At 37.4% G+C, this 22,888-nt stretch overlaps 6 protein-coding genes and 1 long non-coding RNA gene across 8 annotated transcripts in view; 1 reads left to right on the top strand and 6 right to left on the bottom strand.

The window, feature by feature from the left end:
- Window positions 1-9,268, bottom strand: part of LOC135948637 (uncharacterized protein ZK1073.1) — a 44,103-nt gene extending 34,835 nt beyond the window's left edge. Inside the window, exon 1 of one of the 2 annotated variants that reach the window (XM_065498005.1) lies at window positions 9,099-9,268. In XM_065498005.1, coding sequence (XP_065354077.1) covers window positions 9,099-9,185 — 87 coding nt within the window. In that variant the 5' untranslated portion in view covers window positions 9,186-9,268. Of the gene's footprint in view, window positions 1-934; window positions 1,001-9,098 lie in introns of those variants that run through there. The other variant, XM_065498010.1, reaches the window with a different exon arrangement.
- Window positions 9,269-10,589: 1,321 nt separating this feature from the next.
- Window positions 10,590-12,675, bottom strand: LOC135947907 (serine-rich adhesin for platelets-like). Its single transcript, XM_065496892.1, has 12 exons — window positions 12,557-12,675; window positions 12,455-12,494; window positions 12,168-12,395; window positions 11,837-11,863; window positions 11,700-11,782; window positions 11,479-11,641; window positions 11,397-11,419; window positions 11,302-11,337; window positions 11,121-11,250; window positions 10,958-11,067; window positions 10,881-10,905; window positions 10,590-10,820 (listed from the first exon to the last, which is right to left on the bottom strand). The coding sequence occupies exons 1-12, from the start codon at window positions 12,608-12,610 to the stop codon at window positions 10,672-10,674; spliced, it is 1,068 nt and encodes a 355-aa protein (XP_065352964.1). The 5' UTR covers window positions 12,611-12,675; the 3' UTR covers window positions 10,590-10,671.
- A 1,168-nt stretch (window positions 12,676-13,843) lies between these two features.
- LOC135946587 (tetraspanin-8-like) lies at window positions 13,844-14,982 on the top strand. Its single transcript, XM_065494875.1, has 5 exons — window positions 13,844-13,986; window positions 14,042-14,116; window positions 14,177-14,290; window positions 14,629-14,739; window positions 14,805-14,982. Exons 1-5 carry the CDS (start codon window positions 13,900-13,902, stop codon window positions 14,904-14,906), a joined length of 489 nt encoding a protein of 162 aa, XP_065350947.1. The 5' UTR covers window positions 13,844-13,899; the 3' UTR covers window positions 14,907-14,982.
- Window positions 14,983-15,005: 23 nt separating this feature from the next.
- LOC135946579 (uncharacterized) lies at window positions 15,006-16,386 on the bottom strand. The gene is made up of 9 exons (XM_065494865.1): window positions 16,335-16,386; window positions 16,235-16,276; window positions 16,116-16,180; window positions 15,865-16,062; window positions 15,769-15,804; window positions 15,590-15,707; window positions 15,434-15,531; window positions 15,354-15,378; window positions 15,006-15,294 (listed from the first exon to the last, which is right to left on the bottom strand). The coding sequence occupies exons 4-9, from the start codon at window positions 16,006-16,008 to the stop codon at window positions 15,119-15,121; spliced, it is 597 nt and encodes a 198-aa protein (XP_065350937.1). The 5' UTR covers window positions 16,009-16,062; window positions 16,116-16,180; window positions 16,235-16,276; window positions 16,335-16,386; the 3' UTR covers window positions 15,006-15,118.
- Window positions 16,387-16,558: 172 nt separating this feature from the next.
- Window positions 16,559-17,108, bottom strand: LOC135938530 (uncharacterized). The gene is made up of 3 exons (XR_010574664.1): window positions 16,993-17,108; window positions 16,777-16,890; window positions 16,559-16,722 (listed from the first exon to the last, which is right to left on the bottom strand). It is a non-coding gene; the product is annotated as an uncharacterized LOC135938530 (long non-coding RNA).
- A 438-nt stretch (window positions 17,109-17,546) lies between these two features.
- LOC135948124 (uncharacterized) lies at window positions 17,547-18,899 on the bottom strand. The gene is made up of 10 exons (XM_065497224.1): window positions 18,758-18,899; window positions 18,676-18,694; window positions 18,548-18,618; window positions 18,301-18,478; window positions 18,218-18,237; window positions 18,124-18,159; window positions 17,940-18,060; window positions 17,775-17,887; window positions 17,695-17,719; window positions 17,547-17,635 (listed from the first exon to the last, which is right to left on the bottom strand). Exons 1-10 carry the CDS (start codon window positions 18,881-18,883, stop codon window positions 17,571-17,573), a joined length of 774 nt encoding a protein of 257 aa, XP_065353296.1. The 5' UTR covers window positions 18,884-18,899; the 3' UTR covers window positions 17,547-17,570.
- A 394-nt stretch (window positions 18,900-19,293) lies between these two features.
- LOC135944995 (uncharacterized) lies at window positions 19,294-21,499 on the bottom strand. Its single transcript, XM_065492311.1, has 12 exons — window positions 21,445-21,499; window positions 21,307-21,361; window positions 21,103-21,138; window positions 20,965-21,045; window positions 20,813-20,907; window positions 20,586-20,760; window positions 20,501-20,523; window positions 20,402-20,437; window positions 20,218-20,338; window positions 19,985-20,091; window positions 19,908-19,932; window positions 19,294-19,858 (listed from the first exon to the last, which is right to left on the bottom strand). The coding sequence occupies exons 1-12, from the start codon at window positions 21,490-21,492 to the stop codon at window positions 19,650-19,652; spliced, it is 1,011 nt and encodes a 336-aa protein (XP_065348383.1). The 5' UTR covers window positions 21,493-21,499; the 3' UTR covers window positions 19,294-19,649.
- Between the last annotated feature and the right edge of the window lie 1,389 nt (window positions 21,500-22,888).

Below are 22,888 nucleotides of genomic sequence, written 5' to 3'. Positions count from 1 at the left end.
TACTACTCAATCGACACTCGAAAAACCTCTTCTGAGATTAAATAATTACTTTGGAAAAAAAATTCTTTTGAACAGCTATAATTTGCTGAATATTAGGTGGAAAATCATTTTCTGTACGCCAAAAATGTAAGCCAAAACGAGCATTATTGAAATTTTTAGAGGGCTTCTAAGTTCACAGGAAATTCAGAGTTTCTTTAAGTTCATACAAGCCTTAAATTGCGCGATTCGTGATTTAGTGCGCAAAAGTAAAACAGACTCGAAGAAAAAGTCTTAAACTCCCAGCCATAAATATACAATCTTTAATTTAATTCTTTTACTGACTGCGCATTGCTATAGCTAAGACAAGTTTTCTTTTAATCTGATATGCCGGGAGTAACGGACATGAGTGATTGTGTGTCAAAACGAGATGAGCACGGTAGTGAACATCGGTTGAAAAATCAAACCAATTGGCCGTGCACAAGTTTATTCCATGTGCTACCCCTCGCATTCGAAAATGACAGTCCATTGTGAGGTTGTTAACTTGATGGTCGTTCGGTAATTACCGTATTTACAAGGCGGGAGCTTGAATCGGCCGCTCGATCATCGAGCCAAATGACTGTAATCATCGTATGGCAAAACTCAATTACCACCGCTCCGCCTCCTCGAGCTACTCTTCCTCATCATCTTCTTCTCATCAGAACGGCTCCGGCTAGGGAATTAATGAATGATGGATGCCAGAACAGTCGCCCGCCCCAGCAGATTGTTACTCTATCGCACACTCGCGAGACATTGCAGCTTTTTATCCCGATCGATGCCTTTGAATCAGCCTTTTTCATCTCGAGATGGAAAAGCCCGTTCAGGTGTTACGTGCTCGCAGGCAGACTTCAAAGAGCGCGCGTTTTGTCGCAAAGTGCGCTCTCGCAATAAACAGAAATGTAGAAAAAAATATCGGTACCTTGGGCATTTGTGAGATTTACCCTGCTCTGCTGCTGGCTAATCAGTTCCGTGTTTGAATGCAACTGCGGGGAAAAGTGCATTTTGCGCTAAACTGATTTATTACCGGCAATTGCGCATGTGTTGGCGGGTGTCTTGAACTCCCTTAAGCGAATTACGCTAAAGCCATATACATTAAGGATTAGCCATACCAAATTATGCATTCTCCGACTCGTCTGCTTCGTCTGCCCCTCTGCTTATCGTTTCCACGACGAAAAAAGCGCGAAAACACTTTCAGGACGTGAATTTGACACCTCGAAGCATTAAAATGCCTTTTTACGTGACACATTATTATTTATTTCCAACATCTTAAGACTTAGGGATTTTTTTCCAATTAAATATCAGAGTCTTTCAGGGTTATTTTTTAAAGACGGTTATTTTTTTCCGTGCGTCTGAGTAACTTTTTAACACCAACTGTGCTAGAATAGTGTAATTTTAACTTCTGAGGTCAAACTCGGTCTAAAATGAAAAATGAGGATTCCAAAAAATTGGAGATCTTTGAGAAATTTAGGAAAGTCGCCCCCATTTCTTAAAACAGAAAAATGAAAATGAATTAAAAAGTAAACTACACAATTTCCTAAATTAATTTATAGACAATCTTTAAGAAAAAGTAAAATAAACCAAACGGATAGTTTTTAAACAGTTTTTTTAGATTCTGGAGTGACACCTCCTTCTTTAAAGTGATTCTTTCGTCTAAAATTCGACTCCCTCTCTTGTCTTTTCTGCGGATCCGGCACAACTTAATACGCAGCCATCTAAATACCAAGCAGAAACGATATCAGCGCAAGGCCGCCCGGACTGCTCTCACTCAGGAAGAATGATCTCATCTTGACAGTTTATATATGTGAGTGTGTAAAAGAAGTTGGTGGCTAAATTTAGCACGTCGTCTCATTTATGAGCATTTTTCTTCGCACGCACACGAAACAATCCATACATATTTTTGCTTGCAATGCGTTCTGGGTCGGGCCGGATGCTCTTTCATCTTCTGATTGACGAGAAGGCGTCAAAGAGTTATTCCGAATTAATTGCTGCTCAGGTCCGAATATATAGCGAGTGCAATCAAAATAAACCGTCTGCTGCTTTTAGTTCCTCAACAAAATAATAAACGGAGCTGAATTTAATCGTCGCACACGATGATTAAGGGTGTGAGCTGAGAAATAGCCGGCCTAGCCCCGTTTTCGCCCCCGGCAACGGCGGGTGTCCGAGAAATTGCTGCAAATTGATGGGCTGAGACACAAGTTTTGTTTTTCGCGCAGCAGCCAAAAGCAATATAGCGAGTCGCGTGCGAAGCCCGTCAAGTGCTCTATCCGGCCATAATTTGCACGCGAAAGGGCATTATCTTTTACGCACTTCTGGCCGACGAGCGAGAGGAAAATATATAAATAAACTAACTGCGCGCCCAAAGTAAACCACCTTTGTTTTCAGCACAGTTATTCTGGACAGAAACAACGGCCACCGCAGCACCAGGCTGTTTGTTTGAATGAAAAAGCCTCGGAGACAGAGGAGTGAGTCGTCGAGGACGTCCGTCGTCGTTATTATTCTCGCTGCAGATGATGCACGAAGCGAGAGTGAGCGATTTAATAAGGATGTCGGCATTGTGTGGCACTTGGACGTGCATTCGGAATGCATGCAGCTGCCGCGTTATCCATTCGTTCTCGTGTGTGCAATACTCGTCGAGCCGGCCAAGTGCACTTTGAAACGCGAGGCGTCATCTTCAAAGGCGTTTTAATTTAGTCATGTGACACGACTAGCTTTATCCACCTTTCTACTTGATAAGATTAATGTAATAATCCCGTCTGTTGTTTCTGTTTAACTTTCTGCCATCTGAAACTCGCGAAATTACGAATTCTACAACTTATATTTTATTAAACGCGCAGAGTGCAAAGGCAGACAATATTTAATGTGCTCTGCGACTATTTAACGCCAGTCTGAGATTAAGTTTACTGTGTAATCTTTTACGTGAAAATATTGTTGACGGTTTGTTTATCACAGAATTTGCCAGAATTATTCGTAGAGGTGTGGCGTCAACTGATTCAAACCATTGCTGGAGTGTCGGATAAATAAATATTAATTTCAGACACCGGGCAATTTGTAATTTTTACTCGTGAGGATAAATAATGCCGCAGTTTGCCATTTAAAACATCCTTTGTCCAGAATTAGCTCGGCAGCTGGCTCAGATATTTCTAGATCCTTGCTTGCGTCTCAATACTCAAGTTATAACAATTTAAATGAACAAACGAATGCAAACGGTGCAAAAATTTCGTAGCAAATTTTTATTGCAGAGTGGCAAGCTGGGAAAGCGTTATCCAAAGTCGCCAGCTTTTTGCGTCGTTGCTAATACTGCACAATCCGCCGATCACATGACACATCATGTCTCCTTCCCGATATGTATTTTATGCATGAAACGTTATGTAACATCGGTAACATTGAACAATCGCAATATGCGCCGACAAGATTGGATTCAAGTGGCTGAATGGTGTATTATTACTTTTCAAACCAGTTCTCTTCCTCGAGAGACCGCACTAAAGCAAGCGTGATTAATAATTAAGGTTCATAAATCACGTCCAAAGGGTTTATTTGAACTGCAGGAAAACTGAATCGGATGAGAAAATAAATATTATGGCCGCGGTTCAAACGTAGAGTGAGTTGTGGCCAGTCGAATGCTCGTGCGGAGGAGGCTTTAAAGCCATAGTACACGCGCTTGCAGAAATTAAGAAGCAGAAGTTGAGGGTATTCTTTCCGCGATGCACATTGCACGCCGTGAATATTGGGACAAACGCAGGCCGTAAGTGCATTCTGTTATTTTTACCGTCATAATGAAGTTAAGCCTCTTACGCAGAGCCTTGCAAATCAATTCACGGTAACTAACTGCGCTTAAATTTGATTCGTTCCATCGCCACAAAGCAGATGTCACTTTAGTATAGCATAAATATTATTATTTGTTCACGCATAGAAAATTTATTCATAAATTTGAATATTCGAAAGGTGAAAGGACGTTTATATGTTTGTAATATTCATGTCAAATCCGTGGTTTACGCTTTTCGATATGGGTAAAAACAGATGGTTTGGCATTGACACGCAATTTCGAAATCTGTTTACTCAACCAAGCCTTCCAATTCCAATGCGTCCCCAGATAAACTTTGGCATTTTGCAGGCAGCTTGAATTTTTCAGAAAATAATCAGCGTGTTCAATTAGACGTGTCAAATCCTGCCAATTAGGATGGCTGTTGATGTATAAAGATAGCGATAATCCACGTATTTAATTTGGCCTGCGCGATGATTGTTTGTTTTCCGGAGATTCCCGGCCTCAGTACGGAGGAAGCGCGATAAGCGGCTGAAATCACTCCAAATATTGAACGACGGCTTTAATCAACACAACCCTTTTTCTTTACTGCCGGGATAAATAAATCCGATTCACTTAGTTCAAGGCGGGAAGGCAGCTTGCGTCTCCGGCTAAAAAATTTATTTATCTCGCGGCCTGGCAGATCGAAATCGAGTTGGACGCCGCTGCGTAAAAAAGCTCGCTCCACGTACACAACCGTCAATAAAGTAGCAAAAAGAGCTGGCGCATTCATCTCATCGTTGAGGCGTGAGTTTTTTTCCGTGCCTTCGCCGGGGATCCGTCCGACGCGAACAGGATTGCTAATCGCCAGTGGAGCCTCTGACTATGTGAATCAGTCAAATCAATTTTATATTCGAATGTGCGTATATATATAGTTTACATCCCATCCACAAACGGGAAAATCAGCTCGGCACTTTATTTTTTGAGGAAAATTCCCATTTAATTAATTTGGGAAATATTCCAGAAATATAAATTGAAAATGGGTGTTTGCATATAATTAAAGGAGGAATCTTGGAAAGCTAACAAAAATAAATCTCATAATATTAGCTTGGTTTTTAAGTTTTAAATTCAATGGTTAGATTTACTAAGAAAATAAACGAATTATTTAACTCGAGATATTTTTATACGACGAAAATATTTAGTTTCAAAGTAATCTTTATTATGGTTCTGCAGGGCTATTTTGCCCCATACATTGCCATATCCAGACAAAATAGTATTCAGTTTGAACATAATTGTTTAAAAGAGAGGTGATTCAATATTTCTTGAGGTACTGTTCTTTTAGAAATTCCTTGAAAGCACTTTGGTTTCCGTTGAGACACAAATTCGGCGGAAGATTGTTCCAGAGGCGGTAGCTTTGCACTTGAAAACAGTTTTATCCTGCAAAACAAAATCCAATGCTACAGAGTTAACTGCAGTCGATTTTGAATCACCGGCCGTTAAAATGAATTTACCTGTTGCTGGCAGTTAGCATAATAAAAAAGAAAGCAATAATTGACGAAACATTGGGAAAATCCTGCGCCACATTAAAAAATTCTATAGCCTAAAGTTTATTACTATTTCCGAGTAAATTTATGCTTATACTATAATAAATTGTCTTCCATAAATTTAACGTGTAAACCAACTTCGAAATTGGCATGAAATGCATAAAAAAGACTTCACTTCAAACGTACAAAAATTTTCTTTCGTTGGGTTGAAAAAATAAATCAAATGCTATTTTTCATAGCAACCATAAATTTCATTGACACATATCATGTGTCGGGAAAACGTAATGTTTCTCTGATTTCAAAAGGTTTCACGGAGACCATTACTGCAGAGGAGCAATAAAAGCGTTTAGTGCAGAGCAAACAGAGAACATAAACTTTGATTGAGAGTTTATTACCGGAAAGAAGCCGCCTGACACACTTCGTGTTTAAGCATCGACCTTGTACGGACACGGACAGGTTAAATCGCCGGTATATTTTTAACTTTTAGATTGTGTTGCGAGTAAAGTATATCCGTGTTCAACACAGGTGATAAACCAACTGTAAATAATTTAATTCAATTCAAGAATAGGTCGTGAATGTAAACAAGGCCGGGAAGGGCCGCGTATTTTTAGGATTTTTTAGCACCTGTCGGCCAGCGTGTAAATCGCGGCTGGAATTCGTGCATGGCCCACTTGAACAATGATGTCTTTTTTCACCCGCGGGCGGCGCCGACTAAACACACTTTGCGCGCGTTATTATTTCCATTTTGCAGCTCACCAGGTGTGTTTTTATCGCGCGAGGGCAAAGCGCCGATTAATGTTCGGGGCGAAAAACTCATAGGGCGAGGGCTTTTAGAGCGCCGCGCGCGCCGTTTATTGTCCCGTGCCTTTTTAGTCATCCAGCGCACAGAGAGGAGTAAAGTTGTCGCCCTGCTGACCTTGACAGGACACCTGCGCGCGCGAGCGCTCGCACCGATTATTAATTGGAGAAACAAGTCGTTTTCCATAGGCAGCGGCAAAGTTCGGGTTTGTATTTGGTTGGTTTCGAAAGGAACCAGTTTTTCGCCTCGACGCCTTATTTATTATCTCTCGCGCAAGCACAATTCTTCTGGGACTTGCCGTTTTTTGCGGCTCCAGCTAGTTGCGTTTTTGTTCTCATTGTCAGAGAGAAAATTCCCTCATGATGAACTTCTGCTGTTTTTTTCAGACTTTTCATCTTGCAATGAAATTTTTTGTTTCTTACGCCGCGAGAAGAATTTCGGGCACATCAAAATTTATTATTAGGTTCTTCCCTTTCTTCCCCATATCATTGCATCAATTTGAAAACAAAATGAATTCAAGACAAAATAAAATCACAAGGTGTTTAAATATTATACATTGGTTTTAGCGAGCTTTCGAGCTGAGAAAGAAGGAAAAATCCATGTATAGTTGAAGATGGGATGTTTGAAAACCTAATTTTGAAGCTATTTTTCGTTCAATGAGGATGATGCGGTACTCAAATAAGCTAAATAAACAGACTTGACGAGATGAATGAGATTTTTTCTCCAGAGAAGTCCTTTTTGACGCTAGACTGTGATCGTAAAAATCGCTAACAGCTCTCTACTCTAGTTTGAGATTATTGCTCCGGATTTTCTGAGCCTACTTCGAGAAGTATTCTTGAAATACGTTTACTTGCCATTGAAATGATTCTTTATTCTTTTGCATGAAAATTTTAGTTGTTCAGAAAATGTGTGGTTTTTACTCTTCTATTAAAAGTTTAAAAATTAACAATACCCTCATAGAAGCTATTCAGAATTGAAACGAAAAACCCAAATATCAATTTTTCTTATCTACGTACACCAAATTTCATTTCAGGCAATTGAGCAAAACATTTTTCTATCAAGTTTAAATATTTTCCCACTTTTTAAAGCTCTGAAAATCACTAAAATTTCAACCATTGAATACAATAAATTGCAACTTGCAAAAACATAATATAACCCTAGTAAGTTCCTTGGGGGAGCTAAATTGAATAAATTGTTAGTTCCTATGAGCGGCAAATTTGCCAACACAATCCAATCAAAACAAATAGAAAAAAGGTAAACGTAGTTTTCCTTTTGCAGATACAGACCTAAAAATGTTCGCTATATTTTTTCTCTAAATAAGCATAAGGTAATTTAACTGATGTTTGATAACCCTTATGTTTTATTCAAAATATTTCCAAATAAATTGAAAATATTCAATCCACTTGCACTACTTCAAAGAATCGATTCCCCTATATGTGTGTGCAATTACTATTTACTTGGAAACATTTAATAGCATTCTGCGCTTGGCCAGACATGAAAAGAGGAAGTGCAATTAAAATTTTAAATAATAATGGAGCGCAGAGCGACGTGATGGAAAACTCATCAAGCCTTTGAGCCGCCGGCAGTCGGCAGGCTCACTGTTGAAATGGAACAACGAACGCGAGAAGCGTAAAAAACGATCTCTCAGTGCCGTTTGTGTATGTCTCCGTCTCTGTCTGTGTTCGCGGCGTTCGCCTACTTTACACGGTGAAACCCTGTCGGTGAAACACGGTGCCAGATAACTCTTATGTCATGCACTTTCATCGCCAAGCGTGTGCCGCGAGACTCGAATCACGTATGCAAGAAAGCAGGCAGGCAGCAGGCAGGCATCTCCTGTGTGAAAGATGCATCACGGCACGTCGGCAGATCACGAGATCAGCCTGTTGTCGATTTTACACTCGATTAAAATCGAGCCTTTCGACTCAAACAAACAGCTTTTGGTGACAATAATAGTCACTATTTTAAATCGTTTCGACGGTACATAATTTAAAATTAAAGTTTGGTAATTATAAAGTGGAATGATACTGGGCAACAATTGGATATTATTTAAATTGTTGGATGCCATAACCAATTGATCGATAAACAATTTGTTCAACAATTTGCAATAGTAAAAAAGGACCTTCCTACAGTAAAAATTCAAATTTTGCCAATTTTCTCCAAAATTTACGGTGCTTGAACATATTTTCTTGGCATATTACGATTCCTCTCGTCGAGATCTGTCCAACGGTGTATGCCACTTATTGGGGAAACTCTTGGTTTTGAAATTAAATCGGATTTCAAGTAAGGAGACAGCCATTACCATTTGAAAAGCACGCTAACTTTCCAGCCAATTTTCTCGAAAAATTACAGAGCTTCTTAGGTCAATTTAGGCTTTAACTGAATCCTAAGGGATGAGTTTATGCATTGGCAACAAGCATTTTCCAGGCTTTTCCAGTATCATTCCTCTTTAAGAACAAAAATAAATTTTAGGCATTAGTCTAATTGCGTTTTAATAGTGGCACACGCTTTAATTTTGTGTTTCTCTTGACACCAAAGCAGATAGTGTTTAAATTGTTGTTGATTCAAATTTAAGATAGCAATTGTACGCAATTAACCAGAAGCGAAATTCTACTTCGATTCTATTGCTCTCATTCTTAATTTCAATAAATCCACCCACGCAATCTGAATTTTATTGATAAGTTATGCTCGTGTTTATAACATTTTATGGGAAATGGCTGATTTAAATAAAATAAAAAATAAAACTTTTTCTCTTTGCAGTTCTTATAAATAAGTTAGAAATTCCTTCAACGATGAACTCGCGGTTTTTGACCTCTAACTCTTTTGTTATCAAAGTTTTTGTCCCCCGCCGCACAAAAAGTAGTCAATTAGTCTGCCTCGGCTCTGCACAGAGTCCAACTTTGTATAGTTTTGAGACAAGCCAGACGTCTTGTCAGTGTCAAAAGTGTCAAAAGCGGGGCCTGGCAATGTCAAAAAGTGGCAGGATCAATGAATGAAAACTCACGATTTCGTCGACGCCGGCGATGCTGGAGCGTCGGCCAATGATGCCCATATGCGATTCGACCTTTTCGCCAGTGTTGTCGTTGGACATCGTGTCAATTATCGGCTTGCCTTTTTCGGGTGCTGCTGTAAGGAACCGACTGTGCCTTTTTAAAGCCGCGTAAATAAATGCACATGGACTGGATGGGCGCGGGCGATGTGGCGGGACGGGTGGGGGGACTCGCCGACCGCTGCCGCCGCCGCCGCTGGAGGGAGAGGAGCTGACCGCCCCCGCCCCGCCGCCAGATGCCAGCACTCCGCACAAGACACGCAGTCCAGCATCCAGCTCCAGCTCCAGCAACGTTCGTGTCCAGCATTCAAGCCCTATTTCACGCAACAGTGTCCGAAATCTTTATAGCGAAAGTGTAAAATCCGTCAGGTCATTGAAAAATTCTTCAAGAAATTTCATTAGCTTTCTCGCGGTTGTTTATGTATGATTTTAAAATTCTGAAGGAAAAAATGCTTTTAAATTTAAATTTCTTTATATAATTTATAAATGGTTTCTTTCTCCAAACTGCAAAAAGATTCAAGGTCCCTTTAAAGTTCTTTTTTGTCCAGGCACCCCATAAATATAGCAATGTATGAACACTGTGATAGGTTTTCGAGAACTAAAATGCATTTTTCTGTAGCAGCGATTGTATTTTTTTATTAATATCCTATATGACTCCTAAAAATATTTAACTAGAATATGAATTTAAAATTACCAATCCACCCATCCCCAGTGTAGCTTCAATGCTTCAACTCAAAACTCTCAGCAGATGCTCTACATTTTGCTACATAAATAAAATTACTTTCTAACGACGATCTATACCCTTCTAGAAATTTGATAATTTTTAAAAACCAGCACTATCAATTTTATGACACGCACGTAATTTCTATGCAAAAGCATTCTTAAGTACCTGATTTTTTACAGTTCATAATATTTATTATGTATTTGACACTATTAAAGGTAAAACTTCGCTAAATTCTGTATTTAATTTAATTTTAAGCCAAAATCGTATTACACAATAAGTTTTCGTTTTTTTAGATACAGCCAGAGTAAGATTAATATTGTAATTTATTGCCCATTGCACTAAGAATGAGCAGAAAACGGTGCAGTAGCTATTTAAAATACACTATTCCTGTGCTTATATTATACCAATGCAATGCTTTAAATTCTGTTTGCATAAGTAAATTAATAACAACAAAATACATCAAATAATTCAATCTGCAGAGACAGTTTTCAATAATTTCTTTTTCACGTTTTATTCATATGGACTGGAAATCAAGAAGAAATTTTGTTGTTTACATAAATAATGGCTCACATTTCAACAGCAAACTCAATTTTAATTCCTTTTTTATGTGTCTCATAATGACATTTTCAAGAAAATTAGTTCTAATTTTAATTCACTCCGTATATTTTGCCTCGAGATGATACTGTCAAACCGGATATTGAAAAATAAGAACACATACAGCATTAAAATCGAAAGGCTTTTGATTTATTGTTATTAAAAAGCAAACTGAAACAAAAGGGTAAAATATAGAACTTCATCACGATATCATCCGGCTCTTTTGCCGAAGAATGGAATGACGACTGGGCGATTTCGTTCATAAACGATCTTGAAATATTTTATGTATTTCCTTTTTGCCGACCCATCAGGATTACACAAAGAGAATTTTTCTCGTGTCGCCTTGCATGTGGCGTTTGCTGCAGGAGTGAAGTAATATCAATTAAATATTCAATCATATTCTTGCATCATTTAATTACCAGTTGCAGTAGATGCATCACAGTCCTTAAAACTCATTTTATTTTATATATTAAAACACAAAATATGCCTCTATTACCTCGCTAACTGTCTTTAAAACGCATTGCATCACGAAAAACGGTTCCAGTTCGCACTCGCCAGCCACTCTGCCCCGCAAGTTCACTCGCACGGTCTTTTTCCTTGGCAAACCTATAGTGTTCAATAATTTGACAGAGTGCACTTTATTTTCTTTTGAGTTTCACCTTTGAACATTGAGACGCAAGCGCCAATCGCATTAGCGTATGCATCAACCCAAGCTGTATTGTTTTTCGAGTTCAATTTATTGGCAAAATATGCCACCAGGGTCACATTGTCCAAGGCTTTGTTGGGAAACTTTTGATCATAGTCAGTCATCGAGATTAATTTTGTAATTATTTTTCATACAGCATTGATGTTCTTGAATAAGCACTCCGTGAAGCACTGCAAAATTCAATTGTTCTCAGAGTAAGTATTAAAAAATTCTAAAAGTTTGTTCTTACGGCTGGATAAGAAAGAGCTCGAACTAAATGAACAGTTATTGAAGTTAAAATTTATAAATTTAGCACCACCACATCGTAAAACCTGCATAGTCAATCAGATTTGTCTTTGAGTTTTGAAACTTGTGCAGCTTGTAAATAAGCGTGTTGGAAAACAAAGCGGAGTCGTGGTGCCGCTCATTGCACGCCAATTTTTGGCTCTGTACGAAAAAGTCGAATTTCGGGTTGTCGCAGCAGCCTTCCAAATTCTAAATTGTTAAAATTGATTTGTGTGCGTAGAATAAAACGAAAAACAGCAATGTTTACCTTGAAGCTGAGTTTGCTGCACTGCACTTTGTTCTGAGTTGCTTTGGTGGTGGTTTTTGTATTTGTTACGAAAGCTGTAGTGGCTTCGTCGATTTGTTTCTGTTATACTTTGCAGGGAATGAATAATCATTTCTTACCAGTAGAAGACGCACTTGATGGGGAATCTAGAATGTATTTGTCGTGGAAAAATTAGAATTTAAGTAACAAACTGCTATTCATGATTCATGATGATAATAAAAATATATTTAAGGACTATAAACTAACAGGGATATTGAAAAAGGTGCACTGAGAGTCTCGTACTGCTCAATATAATGTGTAAAATGGTGTTTTATCAGATTTTGCACGTGTTTATAATGTGCAAATAAATTATAGTAATATACACTACTGTTAAACTTTTACATTTTAGTCTGGGTTGACTTTTTTATGAATCTTAATAAACACAAAATTGTTGTTTTAAAGATAAACCACCTGTCCCAGTGGTGCTGGTGTCTGTGGTTGTTTCAGTAGTTGTTTCCGTTGTAGTGGTGGTTGCGTCTGTTGATGCAGTTGAGGAGTCACTAGAGCTACCAGCCGTTGTCGACGTCGTCGGCGTCGTCGTGTCAGTTGTAGTTGTCGAGTCTGTTGTTGAAGTTGTATCAGTGGAAGTGGTCGTGTCGGTGGTCGTTGTGTCCGCGGCCTGTCGTCGCACTCGGGGGCCTGCGGGTGGAATTTAATTTACATGCACGCATTTAAAAATGTGTTTTGCGTCACATTACCAGCATTGCGAACCAGCTCAAGGCCATGAATAGCCCAAATCTGATTTTTAGAAAATTATATTAAGCCTATAATAAGTAAATTTTGAAAATAAAACTTTCTACCTGCGAAAAGAGAGTGAGGACGAGAACCAATCGAGCTTTTTTGGAGACCCTCATGTCATGATGGTTTGATACGGAATGAAAATTTGCTTCTAGATTTTTAGTTAGTCGCTGTAGAGCATCAATCACGTGCGTCACTGCGGGGATTTCGAAAATAGAGGAAGTCCGCTCGTCCGTAGTGCAGCGTTAATGACAGTGAACAACGTCAATACTGAGCGCTAATGAGATGTGTCCAGCTAGGAAGACTTGATGGTCTCGCCTTTACTGAAAATATTTACCACGAAGGGTGTTTTAATTTGGCTTCTGACCAAAGAGATAATTCGAATGTGAAAATTTCCCTCATTGATAGTTTTCAAAGTATTGTAAAATTTACAAAGAAAATTGCATTGAATTTTTCCAACGGTAGAAAATTTCAAAATTTTTATCGGCAAAAATATTTAATATGTGTCTCCCTTGCGCTTACTTGTCTTCCTATCGCTATTTCTGTTCACCCTCTCTTGATTTGAATATATTTTACTGTGCATATTTAATGTATTTATTATTGTATTTAACAAGAGCAACAATAAACAAGTATAATAAAATTCTAGCTCAAAAAAATTGGATTGCCAAAAGTTGCACAGAATGATAGGATCTGACCAATAAAAGACAATTAAAAAATCTAGTAGTTAGTTTTTGATTTATATGAAATTTTCCTGCATGGAAAAATCTCTCATCCTCTTGGCTGCAGAATCACCGCAGTATGAGACTGGTCGGCCCCCAACACTGACTTTTCCTGTACTTTGTTTAGCACTCATGAAACTATACTTATCAACAAAAGAGCGGATTGATTTAAAATTAAATTTCGTCATTTTGAAACATGTTGACTTGGGCTTATTTTGAATATTTGTTCCGATGCAGAAAATGTTGCTCAGAGCATATTAATAATTAAATTTTTTCCTTTTTCTGTAATCAGCAAATCTGACATTTTGATATTCTTTATCTGCACCGTGAGTCACTTTTCGATCGATGAAGTGCTCTGGCTATTTAAAGTATTGTCTTGATATATATACGTGTTTAAGATAAAACTCAATGTTATGGCCACTTGCATTTTTTTATTCAATACACGTGATTATATACCCACTTGAAAATGGGAGTTTACGTTTTACTTGCTTTGCGCTCTCCCAGCGGGCGAGCGTCATCGCTCAACAATAATCAGGTGTGTCATAATTGATTTTTTACTATCATAAGCTTCTTATCTATACATTTTTAATAATCACGACAAATATATAAAAGCAGACCAAGAGTCAACTGCTCTGATATCTGGCCAGAAAGAAACGAAGCGAGTCCTTCGGTAAAAGTACCAAAAAATGGGTTGCTGTCTTTGCAATTGTGTGGGAGGGTGCATCCTCTGCTCCTTCCGATGGGTCATCTTCATTGTGAATTTCCTGAATGTGGTAAGGGCGCGGTGCTTATGAATTCGACTTTGTTTTCACTAAACTGTTTTTTCAGATCTTTGGAGGAACTGTAATTTTCTTTGGCATTGCGCTTCTGGCTCGGCTTGATATTGCAGGATTAGAAAACATTGTGAGCATTCGCCAAGTTTCCCGATTAACAAAAGAGTTCACTTTTCGTATGTTGGTCTAGTCGGAACCTGATTTGGTTGGAGCTATTTTATTAGTCAGTGGATTAATAGCTGTCACGATCGCGTTTATAGGCTGCTGCGGAACACTGAAGGGCTCTCCAACTTTGATGAAGACGGTAATTAACATTTTAAGCCCCTATCCACTGAGGAAAATTATATATAAATAATTTTATTTATGAATTTTAAATTGACGATAATGGCTATAATATAATGTTCTACGTGAATTTACTCAAGGAATGATATTTATAATTTAATTCTTGAGGAAAGCTGTTAAAGTAATATATCCATCCTTAGTAAATCCACGCAAACAAAGCTTCGTAAATTTTAATTTCATATAATTATCTGCGAGTTTATTATTTTCTTTTATTTGTGTTGGGATTATTGGGTGCCGCGTCTTCCAAATTGGATTGTTTTCTAATAATATAATTTTTGTCATTTGATTAAATTTTCGCAGTATGCCGCCATCCTGTTCATCTCTTGCGCGCTAAATTTAGTGTCTGGCATTCTTGGCCTTATCAACTCAAATTCGATTGCATCTGTTGGCATAGTTTTTGGCTTGGTGCAGGTAATGCTATCATTGCTGCCGTATTTTCACAGAAGGAAATATAATCGATCCCTATACAATTTTAGCTGGTTGCTGGTATTTTCTCCATCTGCTTGGCAAAGTCGTTCAAGAAAAAGAGACTCGATGATATGGAGGATGTCGTGAGAAGGGCTCAACGCCACAGTTAAAAATTGGCAATCCAACCTGAGGACTAACTTATATATTTCATTTAAAATAAACTGCCTTGTATGTGATTCATGAGAAGCATTTACATCTATTTATTGCAACGAATATTTCATATCCAAGTTTGTATTTGTGCTTTCAGTTATTTCATTAACTCCTCGCTTTTGGAAATCAATCAAAGAGCGTAAAATTTAAAATCTCTTTATTTTTGAATGGTTTATTTCCCGGCAAATCCGATAATGTAGGTAGACAATTTGGGGCGGGAGTATCCTCTAGAGGAGTACACCCTTCGGACGTTGTTGTATATTCTGCCGCTGGTGCCGCCGTACTCGTTTGAGGCGAAAGCGTCACAGTAGTTGAAATTTGACCTCGATCTTGAGCACACATACGTAGCTAAAAAGCATTGAATATTGATGAAAAAACTAATCTAAAAAGATAAGAACGCTACTAACATATTTGCGAATTTGACGGGCAGTTCTGTTAACAAATCTTAATATTATTAAACTATATTTTTACATAAAATTATTCATACCGCTCTAATGTCTTTTAAAACACATTGCAGCAACAGAGTAGGGAGAATGGAGCACTTTTTAACATTTCCCAGTCGAACAGCATTGTTCACTTTCACATCTGCAATATCCCAAAAATACAACTAGGTGTTTAATCGTTCCAAATTACCATTATTAACTCGACATCGACTCCAAACAATGCGACGCAGAAATACTTGCCGTATTCTTCCAATCTTTCTTCAGATTGCTCACAATTAGTTCAGTAAATGCAGTTTCATTGATCGCATCATTACGAATCTGCAAGCAAAATACCAAATTTTAAAAAAGATTTTCGTTTGGTAACAAAATATATATTTACGATCCTCGCATTTTTGAACAGACACTCGCTGAAGCACTGAAAATTGTAGAGTATTAATTGCAACGGTTAATCTAAACAAATTAATTTATCTCATACTGCGGAGTAGCCAAGCTTCTGGGCTGTATTGTATGACAAGAAGTCGATCAGATTCGTCCGCTGACTCTGCAGCGAGTGCAAAAAGTACTCGTTGGATATCAGAAACTTTTCCCTGTCAAATTTCTGCGCGTTGCAAGCAAACATCTGCTCTCTTGTAAAGAAATCAGAAATCGGACTTTTACAGCATGATGTCAGAATCTGAATAAAATATAATCAATCATTTGCACCTCGAGTGTTCTAATCTGACTAACTCTCTCATTCAGAGTGCTGCACACGATATATCGAAGGCTCGTAGTTGTCTTTGTGCTTCCAGAAGCTAAAATTTCATCAAATTAAGTAAGCAGAGTCGATTTGCATCGCATTTATATACTAGTCGATGTTTTAGTTGTTGAGTTATATGTCGAACTTGATGCTGTTAATTTATTCATATTTTAATTTATAAATGACACACTGATTTACTATAAGATCACATTTTGTGTTCGCTGCTGTTGTTGTTGTTGTAATTGTTGTTGTTGCAGAAGATCCTGCTAAATAAATAATGTACAGAAAATGAGATGGCATTTAATTGCTTTCTTTAGAGATAATTTTGCAATTTTTACCCGCAATTGTGGTAGTTGTGTCTGTGCTCGTATCTACAGCCAAAGAAATTATTATTTTTTCCAACCACAATGAATGAAAGCTAACAGGTTGCCGTTGTTGTCACTGTTGCTGCCTTAGTTGCTGTTGTTGTCATCGTAGTAGTTGTTGCAGTGGCTTAAAATAATGCAAATTTATTTCCAAGCAGCGCTAAACGAAAAATGATTTGTGTACGTGCTTTAGTTGTGGCTGCTGTTGTGGTAGTTATAATTGTAGTCGAGGCTGCTAACATTTAATAAAATAATGCTGTTATACCCAGAAGAATCAACTCATTACTTGTGACAGTAGGGGTAGTTGTTGGTGCTTTTGTGGTTGACTCTTCTGTTGTAGTCGTCGTCGTCATCGTTGTTGTGACTGTTGTTGAAGGCTCAACAGTTGAATTTTCTACAGCTAAAAAGCGAAATGGCATACAAAAAGTTGCTATATGTGTGACCATTGTCGAGGACCGATTTTCCTTAACATTTAAATTGTATGCTATATTATAGCGTTTACCTGTTGACGTAGACAGTGCTGTTGTTGTCGTTACAGGATCTGTAGTTGTAGTTGTTGTATTGTCGTCAACGGAACGAATGAATCGGGAGTGCACTTCTTCTGTCTCAGCCACCAAATAAAGAGTTTTATTTAACAAATAATTCCAGCGGAAACCTTAATTTTTACCATGATTTGAGTGAACATTTTTTAAAATGAAATATAATTGAGTGCAAATCTGTTTTAAATATTAAAATATTACTTGTCACAATATTTAAATAAAAAATGTTACAAAGTATTGGATCACGAGCAAAAGCAGCCAGCGCTTCATGATGCTGTGCCTCTTCTGAGAGCCTCAATACTTGCCATTATTGCTCTTCCCATTTCTTTCACTTAAAATCGCATCATTTTAAATCGCGCACCTATACGGTCTGGTGCTAATGCGTTTATAATTTGATGTGGCACATTTTTGCCGCTTTTGTGCTTAAAATGCTAGTCCTAATGATACACAACTGCATGCAATGCAAGACTAAAAATGCGAAAAAGCTGCTGTTTATTTGTTCAATTAAAACAGAGCGTTATAACCATCTCTTTTATTATTTTTAAGAAGTTGCAAAAGGATCACAAGTTGTGAACGACTCCAGAACTTTCTTGCAAGCTGTGGTGTCTGAAAAATCGTAAGTTTTTACCTAGCACTAAATAATTAATAATTAAAATTTTAAATACTCTTTTGAGCACTTGACGGACAATCCTGCAAACGAAAAATTCAACAGTATTTCGAAAAAGAAAACACCACGAAAATTTACCAAATTAACCGCCCTGATGACGCAATGTATGTATAGAAGAGGCGCGATGCTGCAAGTTTTGATCACTCTTCGCTTGATAGTCACGTCAACCGACGGAACGGCTTCCACAATTGCTGTAAAAAGGTTCCAAATCCACGTTTTTTTTATAAAGAAAGTATCTTTTACTAGCGATATTTGTGGCACAGTCTGTTACTGCTGTTTGTACAACGCTCGCCCACGTTTCATCGAGATTTTCCGATAAATAGGTCGAAACCAAGTCTGCGCTGACTGTTTCATCATCGGCGATCTTAGAAAAAAAAACATTTTAAATTAGTAAGGATGTTGATCAACGAAAATATTTTCACATTACCAGCTTAGCATTTGAAAAAAGACATTCTATGAAGCACTGATAAAAATGTTAGAATTTAATCTCTCTTCTGATAAACCATTAATTGAAATAATACCGCTTCAGTTCCCATTGTCACTATGAAATCATGAAGATTGTAAAATATAAGTATTCAAATTTTTAAAGCCATGCAAAACCTACAAAAAGTTGAAGTAGAGAGCGGGATACTGTTGTTTTTGGCATTTGCCAGTTTGTGAAGCTTGTACTCTTTTGTCGAGGAGAACAGCGCTGCATTTTTTGTGTAACTGTTGCATACTGTTTTCTGACCAGCCGAGAAATAATCAGAGATCGGTGATCCGGTACAACAGGTGTTTAAAATCTTTCAAATCAAACAGGCTCGTTTAATGCTGCTCGGTTCAATATTTTTTTGACAGAGAATGAAGCTTACTTTCCCGTTCAATGCTCTGCATACTACTTTCTTGGCAGAAACCACTGATTGCTTTGCTGTTGCTTTATTTGCTATTTAATTTAAAATATAAGTAAAACAAAATATATAATAATTATAGATTATAATACTATTTTTGGAGTTCGTATCCTGCAAATAAATAAAAAAATATCAGATGCTCATGCTATTAATAAATTTATTTGAAATACTCACCTGTACTGAAAGAGAGAAACAGACGCAAGAAATAACCAAACTAAAATTTTTAACTTTCATGTTTCGCACGCAGAACAGCAAATGAAACGTTTGCTTGCGCTTTTCAACCATTTTGTTAGCTGACATTGACAAAGACAAAAAAGACCTTCCTATCTGCCATTCAAAAACCACTGCCAGCGCATATGTGGGACAACCAACCATAAATCTGTCATGCGTTTCCCACATGCATCAACTAGGAGCGTATAGAGTCCGACAGATACATTACTACTGACAGAACCTATGCATGAATATTCAAATTATGAACCTTCTAGAATATAGAAGACTTTATAGCATTTAAATATGCAAATTTTAGATTAGAAAATTCCATATTCGGTGTACTACATACCACACACACAGCGATAGATGAGATAATTACCACTATTATTATTATTATATTAATTTAAAAAAATCACTCTCGTAGATCATTTTAAGAAGCTAGTATTTCCAACTTAATATTATATCAAAATAATCTCAGAAACAGACGTGTAAAATTTGTGTTGAAAACTTTTATTTTGCACTCTGCAGTTTATAACTAGTTTTTAACAAAATGTAAAAACCCGTAGATGAATTAATATGGACTTGTCCTCGTTGGAACATATCGACTTTTACTGCAGCCCTTTTCATGAGAAGGTAATTCCCATTTGCCTCGGCTCTAAAGCTGAAGGTGAAATTAACTCATTTTTATCTTATGGGAACTGAAGGGGCTCATGAATAGGACTGCAGGAATAACAAAATCTTCCAGGTTGGTATGAATGAACTCAACGTGTCCAACGAGCACGATTCCATTTTAATTTATCTTTGCACAATGTCACCCTTTATTTAACAACAAAATTTATTGTGGATGTGGATTTAATTAGGCCACTGACGCGGTGTCAAGATTAGCGGAAGACGATTTGAGGTCCGTCTTAAGCACTGGTCCCCAGTGGCCTGGAGGCCTCTCAAATTTGGACTGCTTCTTCGCTTTGTTTGACCTGCGAGCGCTTCGGGCCGCTTTGCCGCTGCTTTTCTCCTGAACGCTGCACCTTCCCATTACGCTGAATGCTCTCTTGCAAGCTCCGTTAGCTAGCAGCGGATAATAAAAATTAAAATGATTGGACAATTTTTGTCTTACTTTTTTGCAAAGACGTCGGGCAGTTCTTTTTTAAAAAAAATTAATTTCGGAATCAATTTATTAAAGCTTTCCTTTACCGCATTTGCTCGTCTTATGACACATTGAAGATATAGGAACGGCATTGTTGAGCTTGTTTTTGTGACTCTTGGCTTTATAACCACGTCCATCGTTTCCGTCTGCACACCTGAAATTATTTTAAAGTAAATAAGCAAGCAACAATTTATTTCTTTTTACTTCAAGTTACAAATAATTAATGGTGCGTTTTTGTAGAAAATACTTTTTTTAAAAAAAGGTCATTGAAATTTCTAACCTTCAACTTCACTCTTGCAGTTGGTAATCGCATCTGAGATCAACGTTTGCCATTCCGCATCAAGGTTCTCAGTCATAAAAGAAATCAAAGCCTCCTCGTCAATATTGCCGCTCTCATCCATCTAAATAAACGTTAATTTTTTTAGGTTTGGTGCTGACAATGAGCTAAGCCATGGTTTTCTCACCAATTTCGTCTCTTGGAAAAGACATTGGGCAAGAACCTCGCATAAAAAATAATAAAAATCATTACTGTCTTTTTTTTAAGGAATATGAATTTTTATTACTGCCCGTGGCCCGATTTGTGCGGCTGCAAAAATGTTTAAAATTATTTTTTCGTCGCCTCGACAGCAAATTTAAATGCACTCTCACCAAAACGCTTCGTGCTGAAGTCAATCAATCCGGTTTTCGTGTCCTGGAATTTGCTCAGCATGTACTCGCGAGTGGCGGAAAACAAAAGTGGTTTCCTTTTCTTTTCGCTGCAATTCAGTTTCTGATCATCCGTAAAGAAGTCCGCGATTGGAGACTCGCAGCAAGAGGTCAAAAGCTTGGAAGAAAATTTCAATTCTTCATTCACGCTTTAACTTTGAATAATTTACTTTGGGATTGACCCCAGAACACGGAACTTTGGCATATTGCTCTGTTTTGCTCTTTGTCGTGGATTTCCCTGCTGTTGTGGTAGTGGTGGACTTTGCTAATGGAAAAAGGTTTGTACCAAAAATTAGAATTTGAAATGAAAATTCAATTTCACTTGTAGTTGCGGAGGTTGTGGTTGTCGAATATGTGGTTGTCGTAGGTGTGGTCGTCGTAGTTGTGGGCGTCGTAGTGGTAGCTGCTCAGTAACCATTAACTTAAGTTCATTTATTAATTAATAAACCTGAAATTTTACTTGAGTTATCTGCCTGTCTGCGAACTCGAACCCGACCTGAGACACATGACAATCGAACATTCCGTAAAATGAATAAGGTACGATTGGTTAATCAAATCGCTTGAAATTGCTCTTATTAATAAAAATTAAAACATAATTATCTCTGATCATCTACTATAAATGAAATTAAAGATCTTGATTTTTGATAAATTAAAAGTTTCATACTCAGATCATTTCCTTGCTGCACTCCATTTTCCGCCAAAGCGCGTGACACAGTTAGCTAATTTTTTTATATATATGGGAGAGAGCAAAGTAGATTTTTTTATTATTTATTGTGCAAAAAAAGTTATTTTTAAAACTCACAGTTGCAATGATGCATAAGCAGTGGAGAAACGGCCGCCGTGCGATCATTTTGACGTTCGCCAATGATCTGCACCAAAACGCAATGAAATCAAAATGGTTCTGTTCATCTTCCTGTGGCCTTGGCATCAAATTCACAACACTGCATAGCCTAATAATTTTAAATTTGAATACCATCCGACCGAGCAAAACTTCATCAACTGATATATTGTTGTTTATTGTTCATGATTCGTTCAAATTAAAGTCAGAAAAATAAAAAATGACATGAACAAATTAAGGCATAAAATGACAAGCAGGATCTGCATAAACGAGCCAAACAAAAAGTTTATTCGCAGTTGTCAGTTGCCGTGGAATAGTTAAAAACGTGTTTGTCAGTCGAATACTGTTTGTGGAAAACTTTATACATTCGTAACTTAGTTAGAGACGATCGTAATTTATGAGTTGTATTTTAAACTTCAATTAACTGTTGACTCACATTAATTTTTACAATTTTATACACCTCTAAAATATAAATTAAAATCATAATTATAAGTGATCACCGAGAGCCAAGGAGCGAGTTGTCTTCAGTGTGGGAGATTATACTAAGCCAGCATGCTTATCCTTCAAGCGGGTTGCATAAGCGTCATATGTTCGTTTGTTTCAATGATGTGCGCTGGCCATCAATGAAGAATTGAAGATGAGTGCCCTTTTAATTTAATATCCGCATCATTATTCTTTGCGGATTGATCATCAGCATTTTAACTGCTAGCTTCAATGCGAACATTTCTTTTATTTTGAATGACTAAATATAAGCAAAATCATCGAAATTGACTTGAACATATTGATTTAAACTCACTGCTTTGGCAGTTGAGTGTGGCTATTCGCTCAAAATTCATTTTTCCTTGCAGCGTGGGGTTTGTTTTACAGGAAAAGTACTGCTGATGAAGCTTGAGAAGCCAAAACGCTGCTGCTGTTCAGTAAGGGAACACGTGCAATTGTTTTTTCTACTTCGTGCAACCCATCTAGAGTCAAAGAGCCACATGGAGTAGATGAGTAGAGCTATTGTATTTTTTTAGTAAAAATTATTATCATTTTTATGAATTAACTTTTATAGCCATCTAATTCAATGGAACAGGGATTAAAATTCCTAAATGTTTAGTTAAAGTAAATTGCGTGCTCTACTGATGATAATTAAAAAAGGCGTTTTATGTTTTTATGTTGTCTACCAAACGTATCCTTTTATTTGCAATAAGGTTAATTTATCGCGTCAAAATTAAGGTAACATTTTTGTGTGGATTCTTTGGAGCCTGAATTAATTCGAATGAACACGAATCACTCACAAGCCGGCTATGAAGGAGAGCTTAAACCAATTGGGAAACAGCAGATCTAATTGTAAAAATAAATTGATAAAACAGCATATTATTAATTCTTTAATAATACTTCCGTTTTTGGTAAATTTGCGTCTAAT

This window comes from Cloeon dipterum, chromosome 1 (genome assembly GCF_949628265.1).
Source record: "Cloeon dipterum chromosome 1, ieCloDipt1.1, whole genome shotgun sequence".
Taxonomy (NCBI): domain Eukaryota; kingdom Metazoa; phylum Arthropoda; class Insecta; order Ephemeroptera; family Baetidae; genus Cloeon; species Cloeon dipterum.
The sequence above is the reverse complement of the archived record's forward strand: the minus strand, read 5'-3'. Positions and strand labels throughout refer to the sequence as shown.

Coding starts and splice junctions, on each gene's coding strand:
- LOC135947907 (XM_065496892.1), bottom strand. CDS start 12,610: ATGAGGGTCTCCAAAAAAGCTCGATTGGTTCTCGTCCTCACTCTCTTT. Junction 11,783..11,836: donor ATCAAGTGCGTCTTCTACTG/GTAAGAAATGAT, acceptor AAATCGACGAAG/CCACTACAGCTTTCGTAACA. Junction 10,906..10,957: donor TTTTAAAGACAGTTAGCGAG/GTAATAGAGGCA, acceptor ATGAGTTTTAAG/GACTGTGATGCATCTACTGC.
- LOC135946587 (XM_065494875.1), top strand. CDS start 13,900: ATGGGTTGCTGTCTTTGCAATTGTGTGGGAGGGTGCATCCTCTGCTCC. Junction 13,987..14,041: donor TTGTGAATTTCCTGAATGTG/GTAAGGGCGCGG, acceptor CTGTTTTTTCAG/ATCTTTGGAGGAACTGTAAT. Junction 14,117..14,176: donor TTGCAGGATTAGAAAACATT/GTGAGCATTCGC, acceptor ATGTTGGTCTAG/TCGGAACCTGATTTGGTTGG.
- LOC135946579 (XM_065494865.1), bottom strand. CDS start 16,008: ATGTTTGCTTGCAACGCGCAGAAATTTGACAGGGAAAAGTTTCTGATA. Junction 15,708..15,768: donor TGTTCAAAAATGCGAGGATC/GTAAATATATAT, acceptor TTTTGCTTGCAG/ATTCGTAATGATGCGATCAA. Junction 15,379..15,433: donor TTTTAAAAGACATTAGAGCG/GTATGAATAATT, acceptor ATTTGTTAACAG/AACTGCCCGTCAAATTCGCA.
- LOC135948124 (XM_065497224.1), bottom strand. CDS start 18,883: ATGTCAGCTAACAAAATGGTTGAAAAGCGCAAGCAAACGTTTCATTTG. Junction 18,061..18,123: donor TTTTTTCAAATGCTAAGCTG/GTAATGTGAAAA, acceptor TTTTTTTCTAAG/ATCGCCGATGATGAAACAGT. Junction 17,636..17,694: donor TCCGTCAAGTGCTCAAAAGA/GTATTTAAAATT, acceptor ACGATTTTTCAG/ACACCACAGCTTGCAAGAAA.
- LOC135944995 (XM_065492311.1), bottom strand. CDS start 21,492: ATGATCGCACGGCGGCCGTTTCTCCACTGCTTATGCATCATTGCAACT. Junction 20,092..20,217: donor CTGCAAGAGTGAAGTTGAAG/GTTAGAAATTTC, acceptor AAATAATTTCAG/GTGTGCAGACGGAAACGATG. Junction 19,859..19,907: donor CCCGACGTCTTTGCAAAAAA/GTAAGACAAAAA, acceptor ATCCGCTGCTAG/CTAACGGAGCTTGCAAGAGA.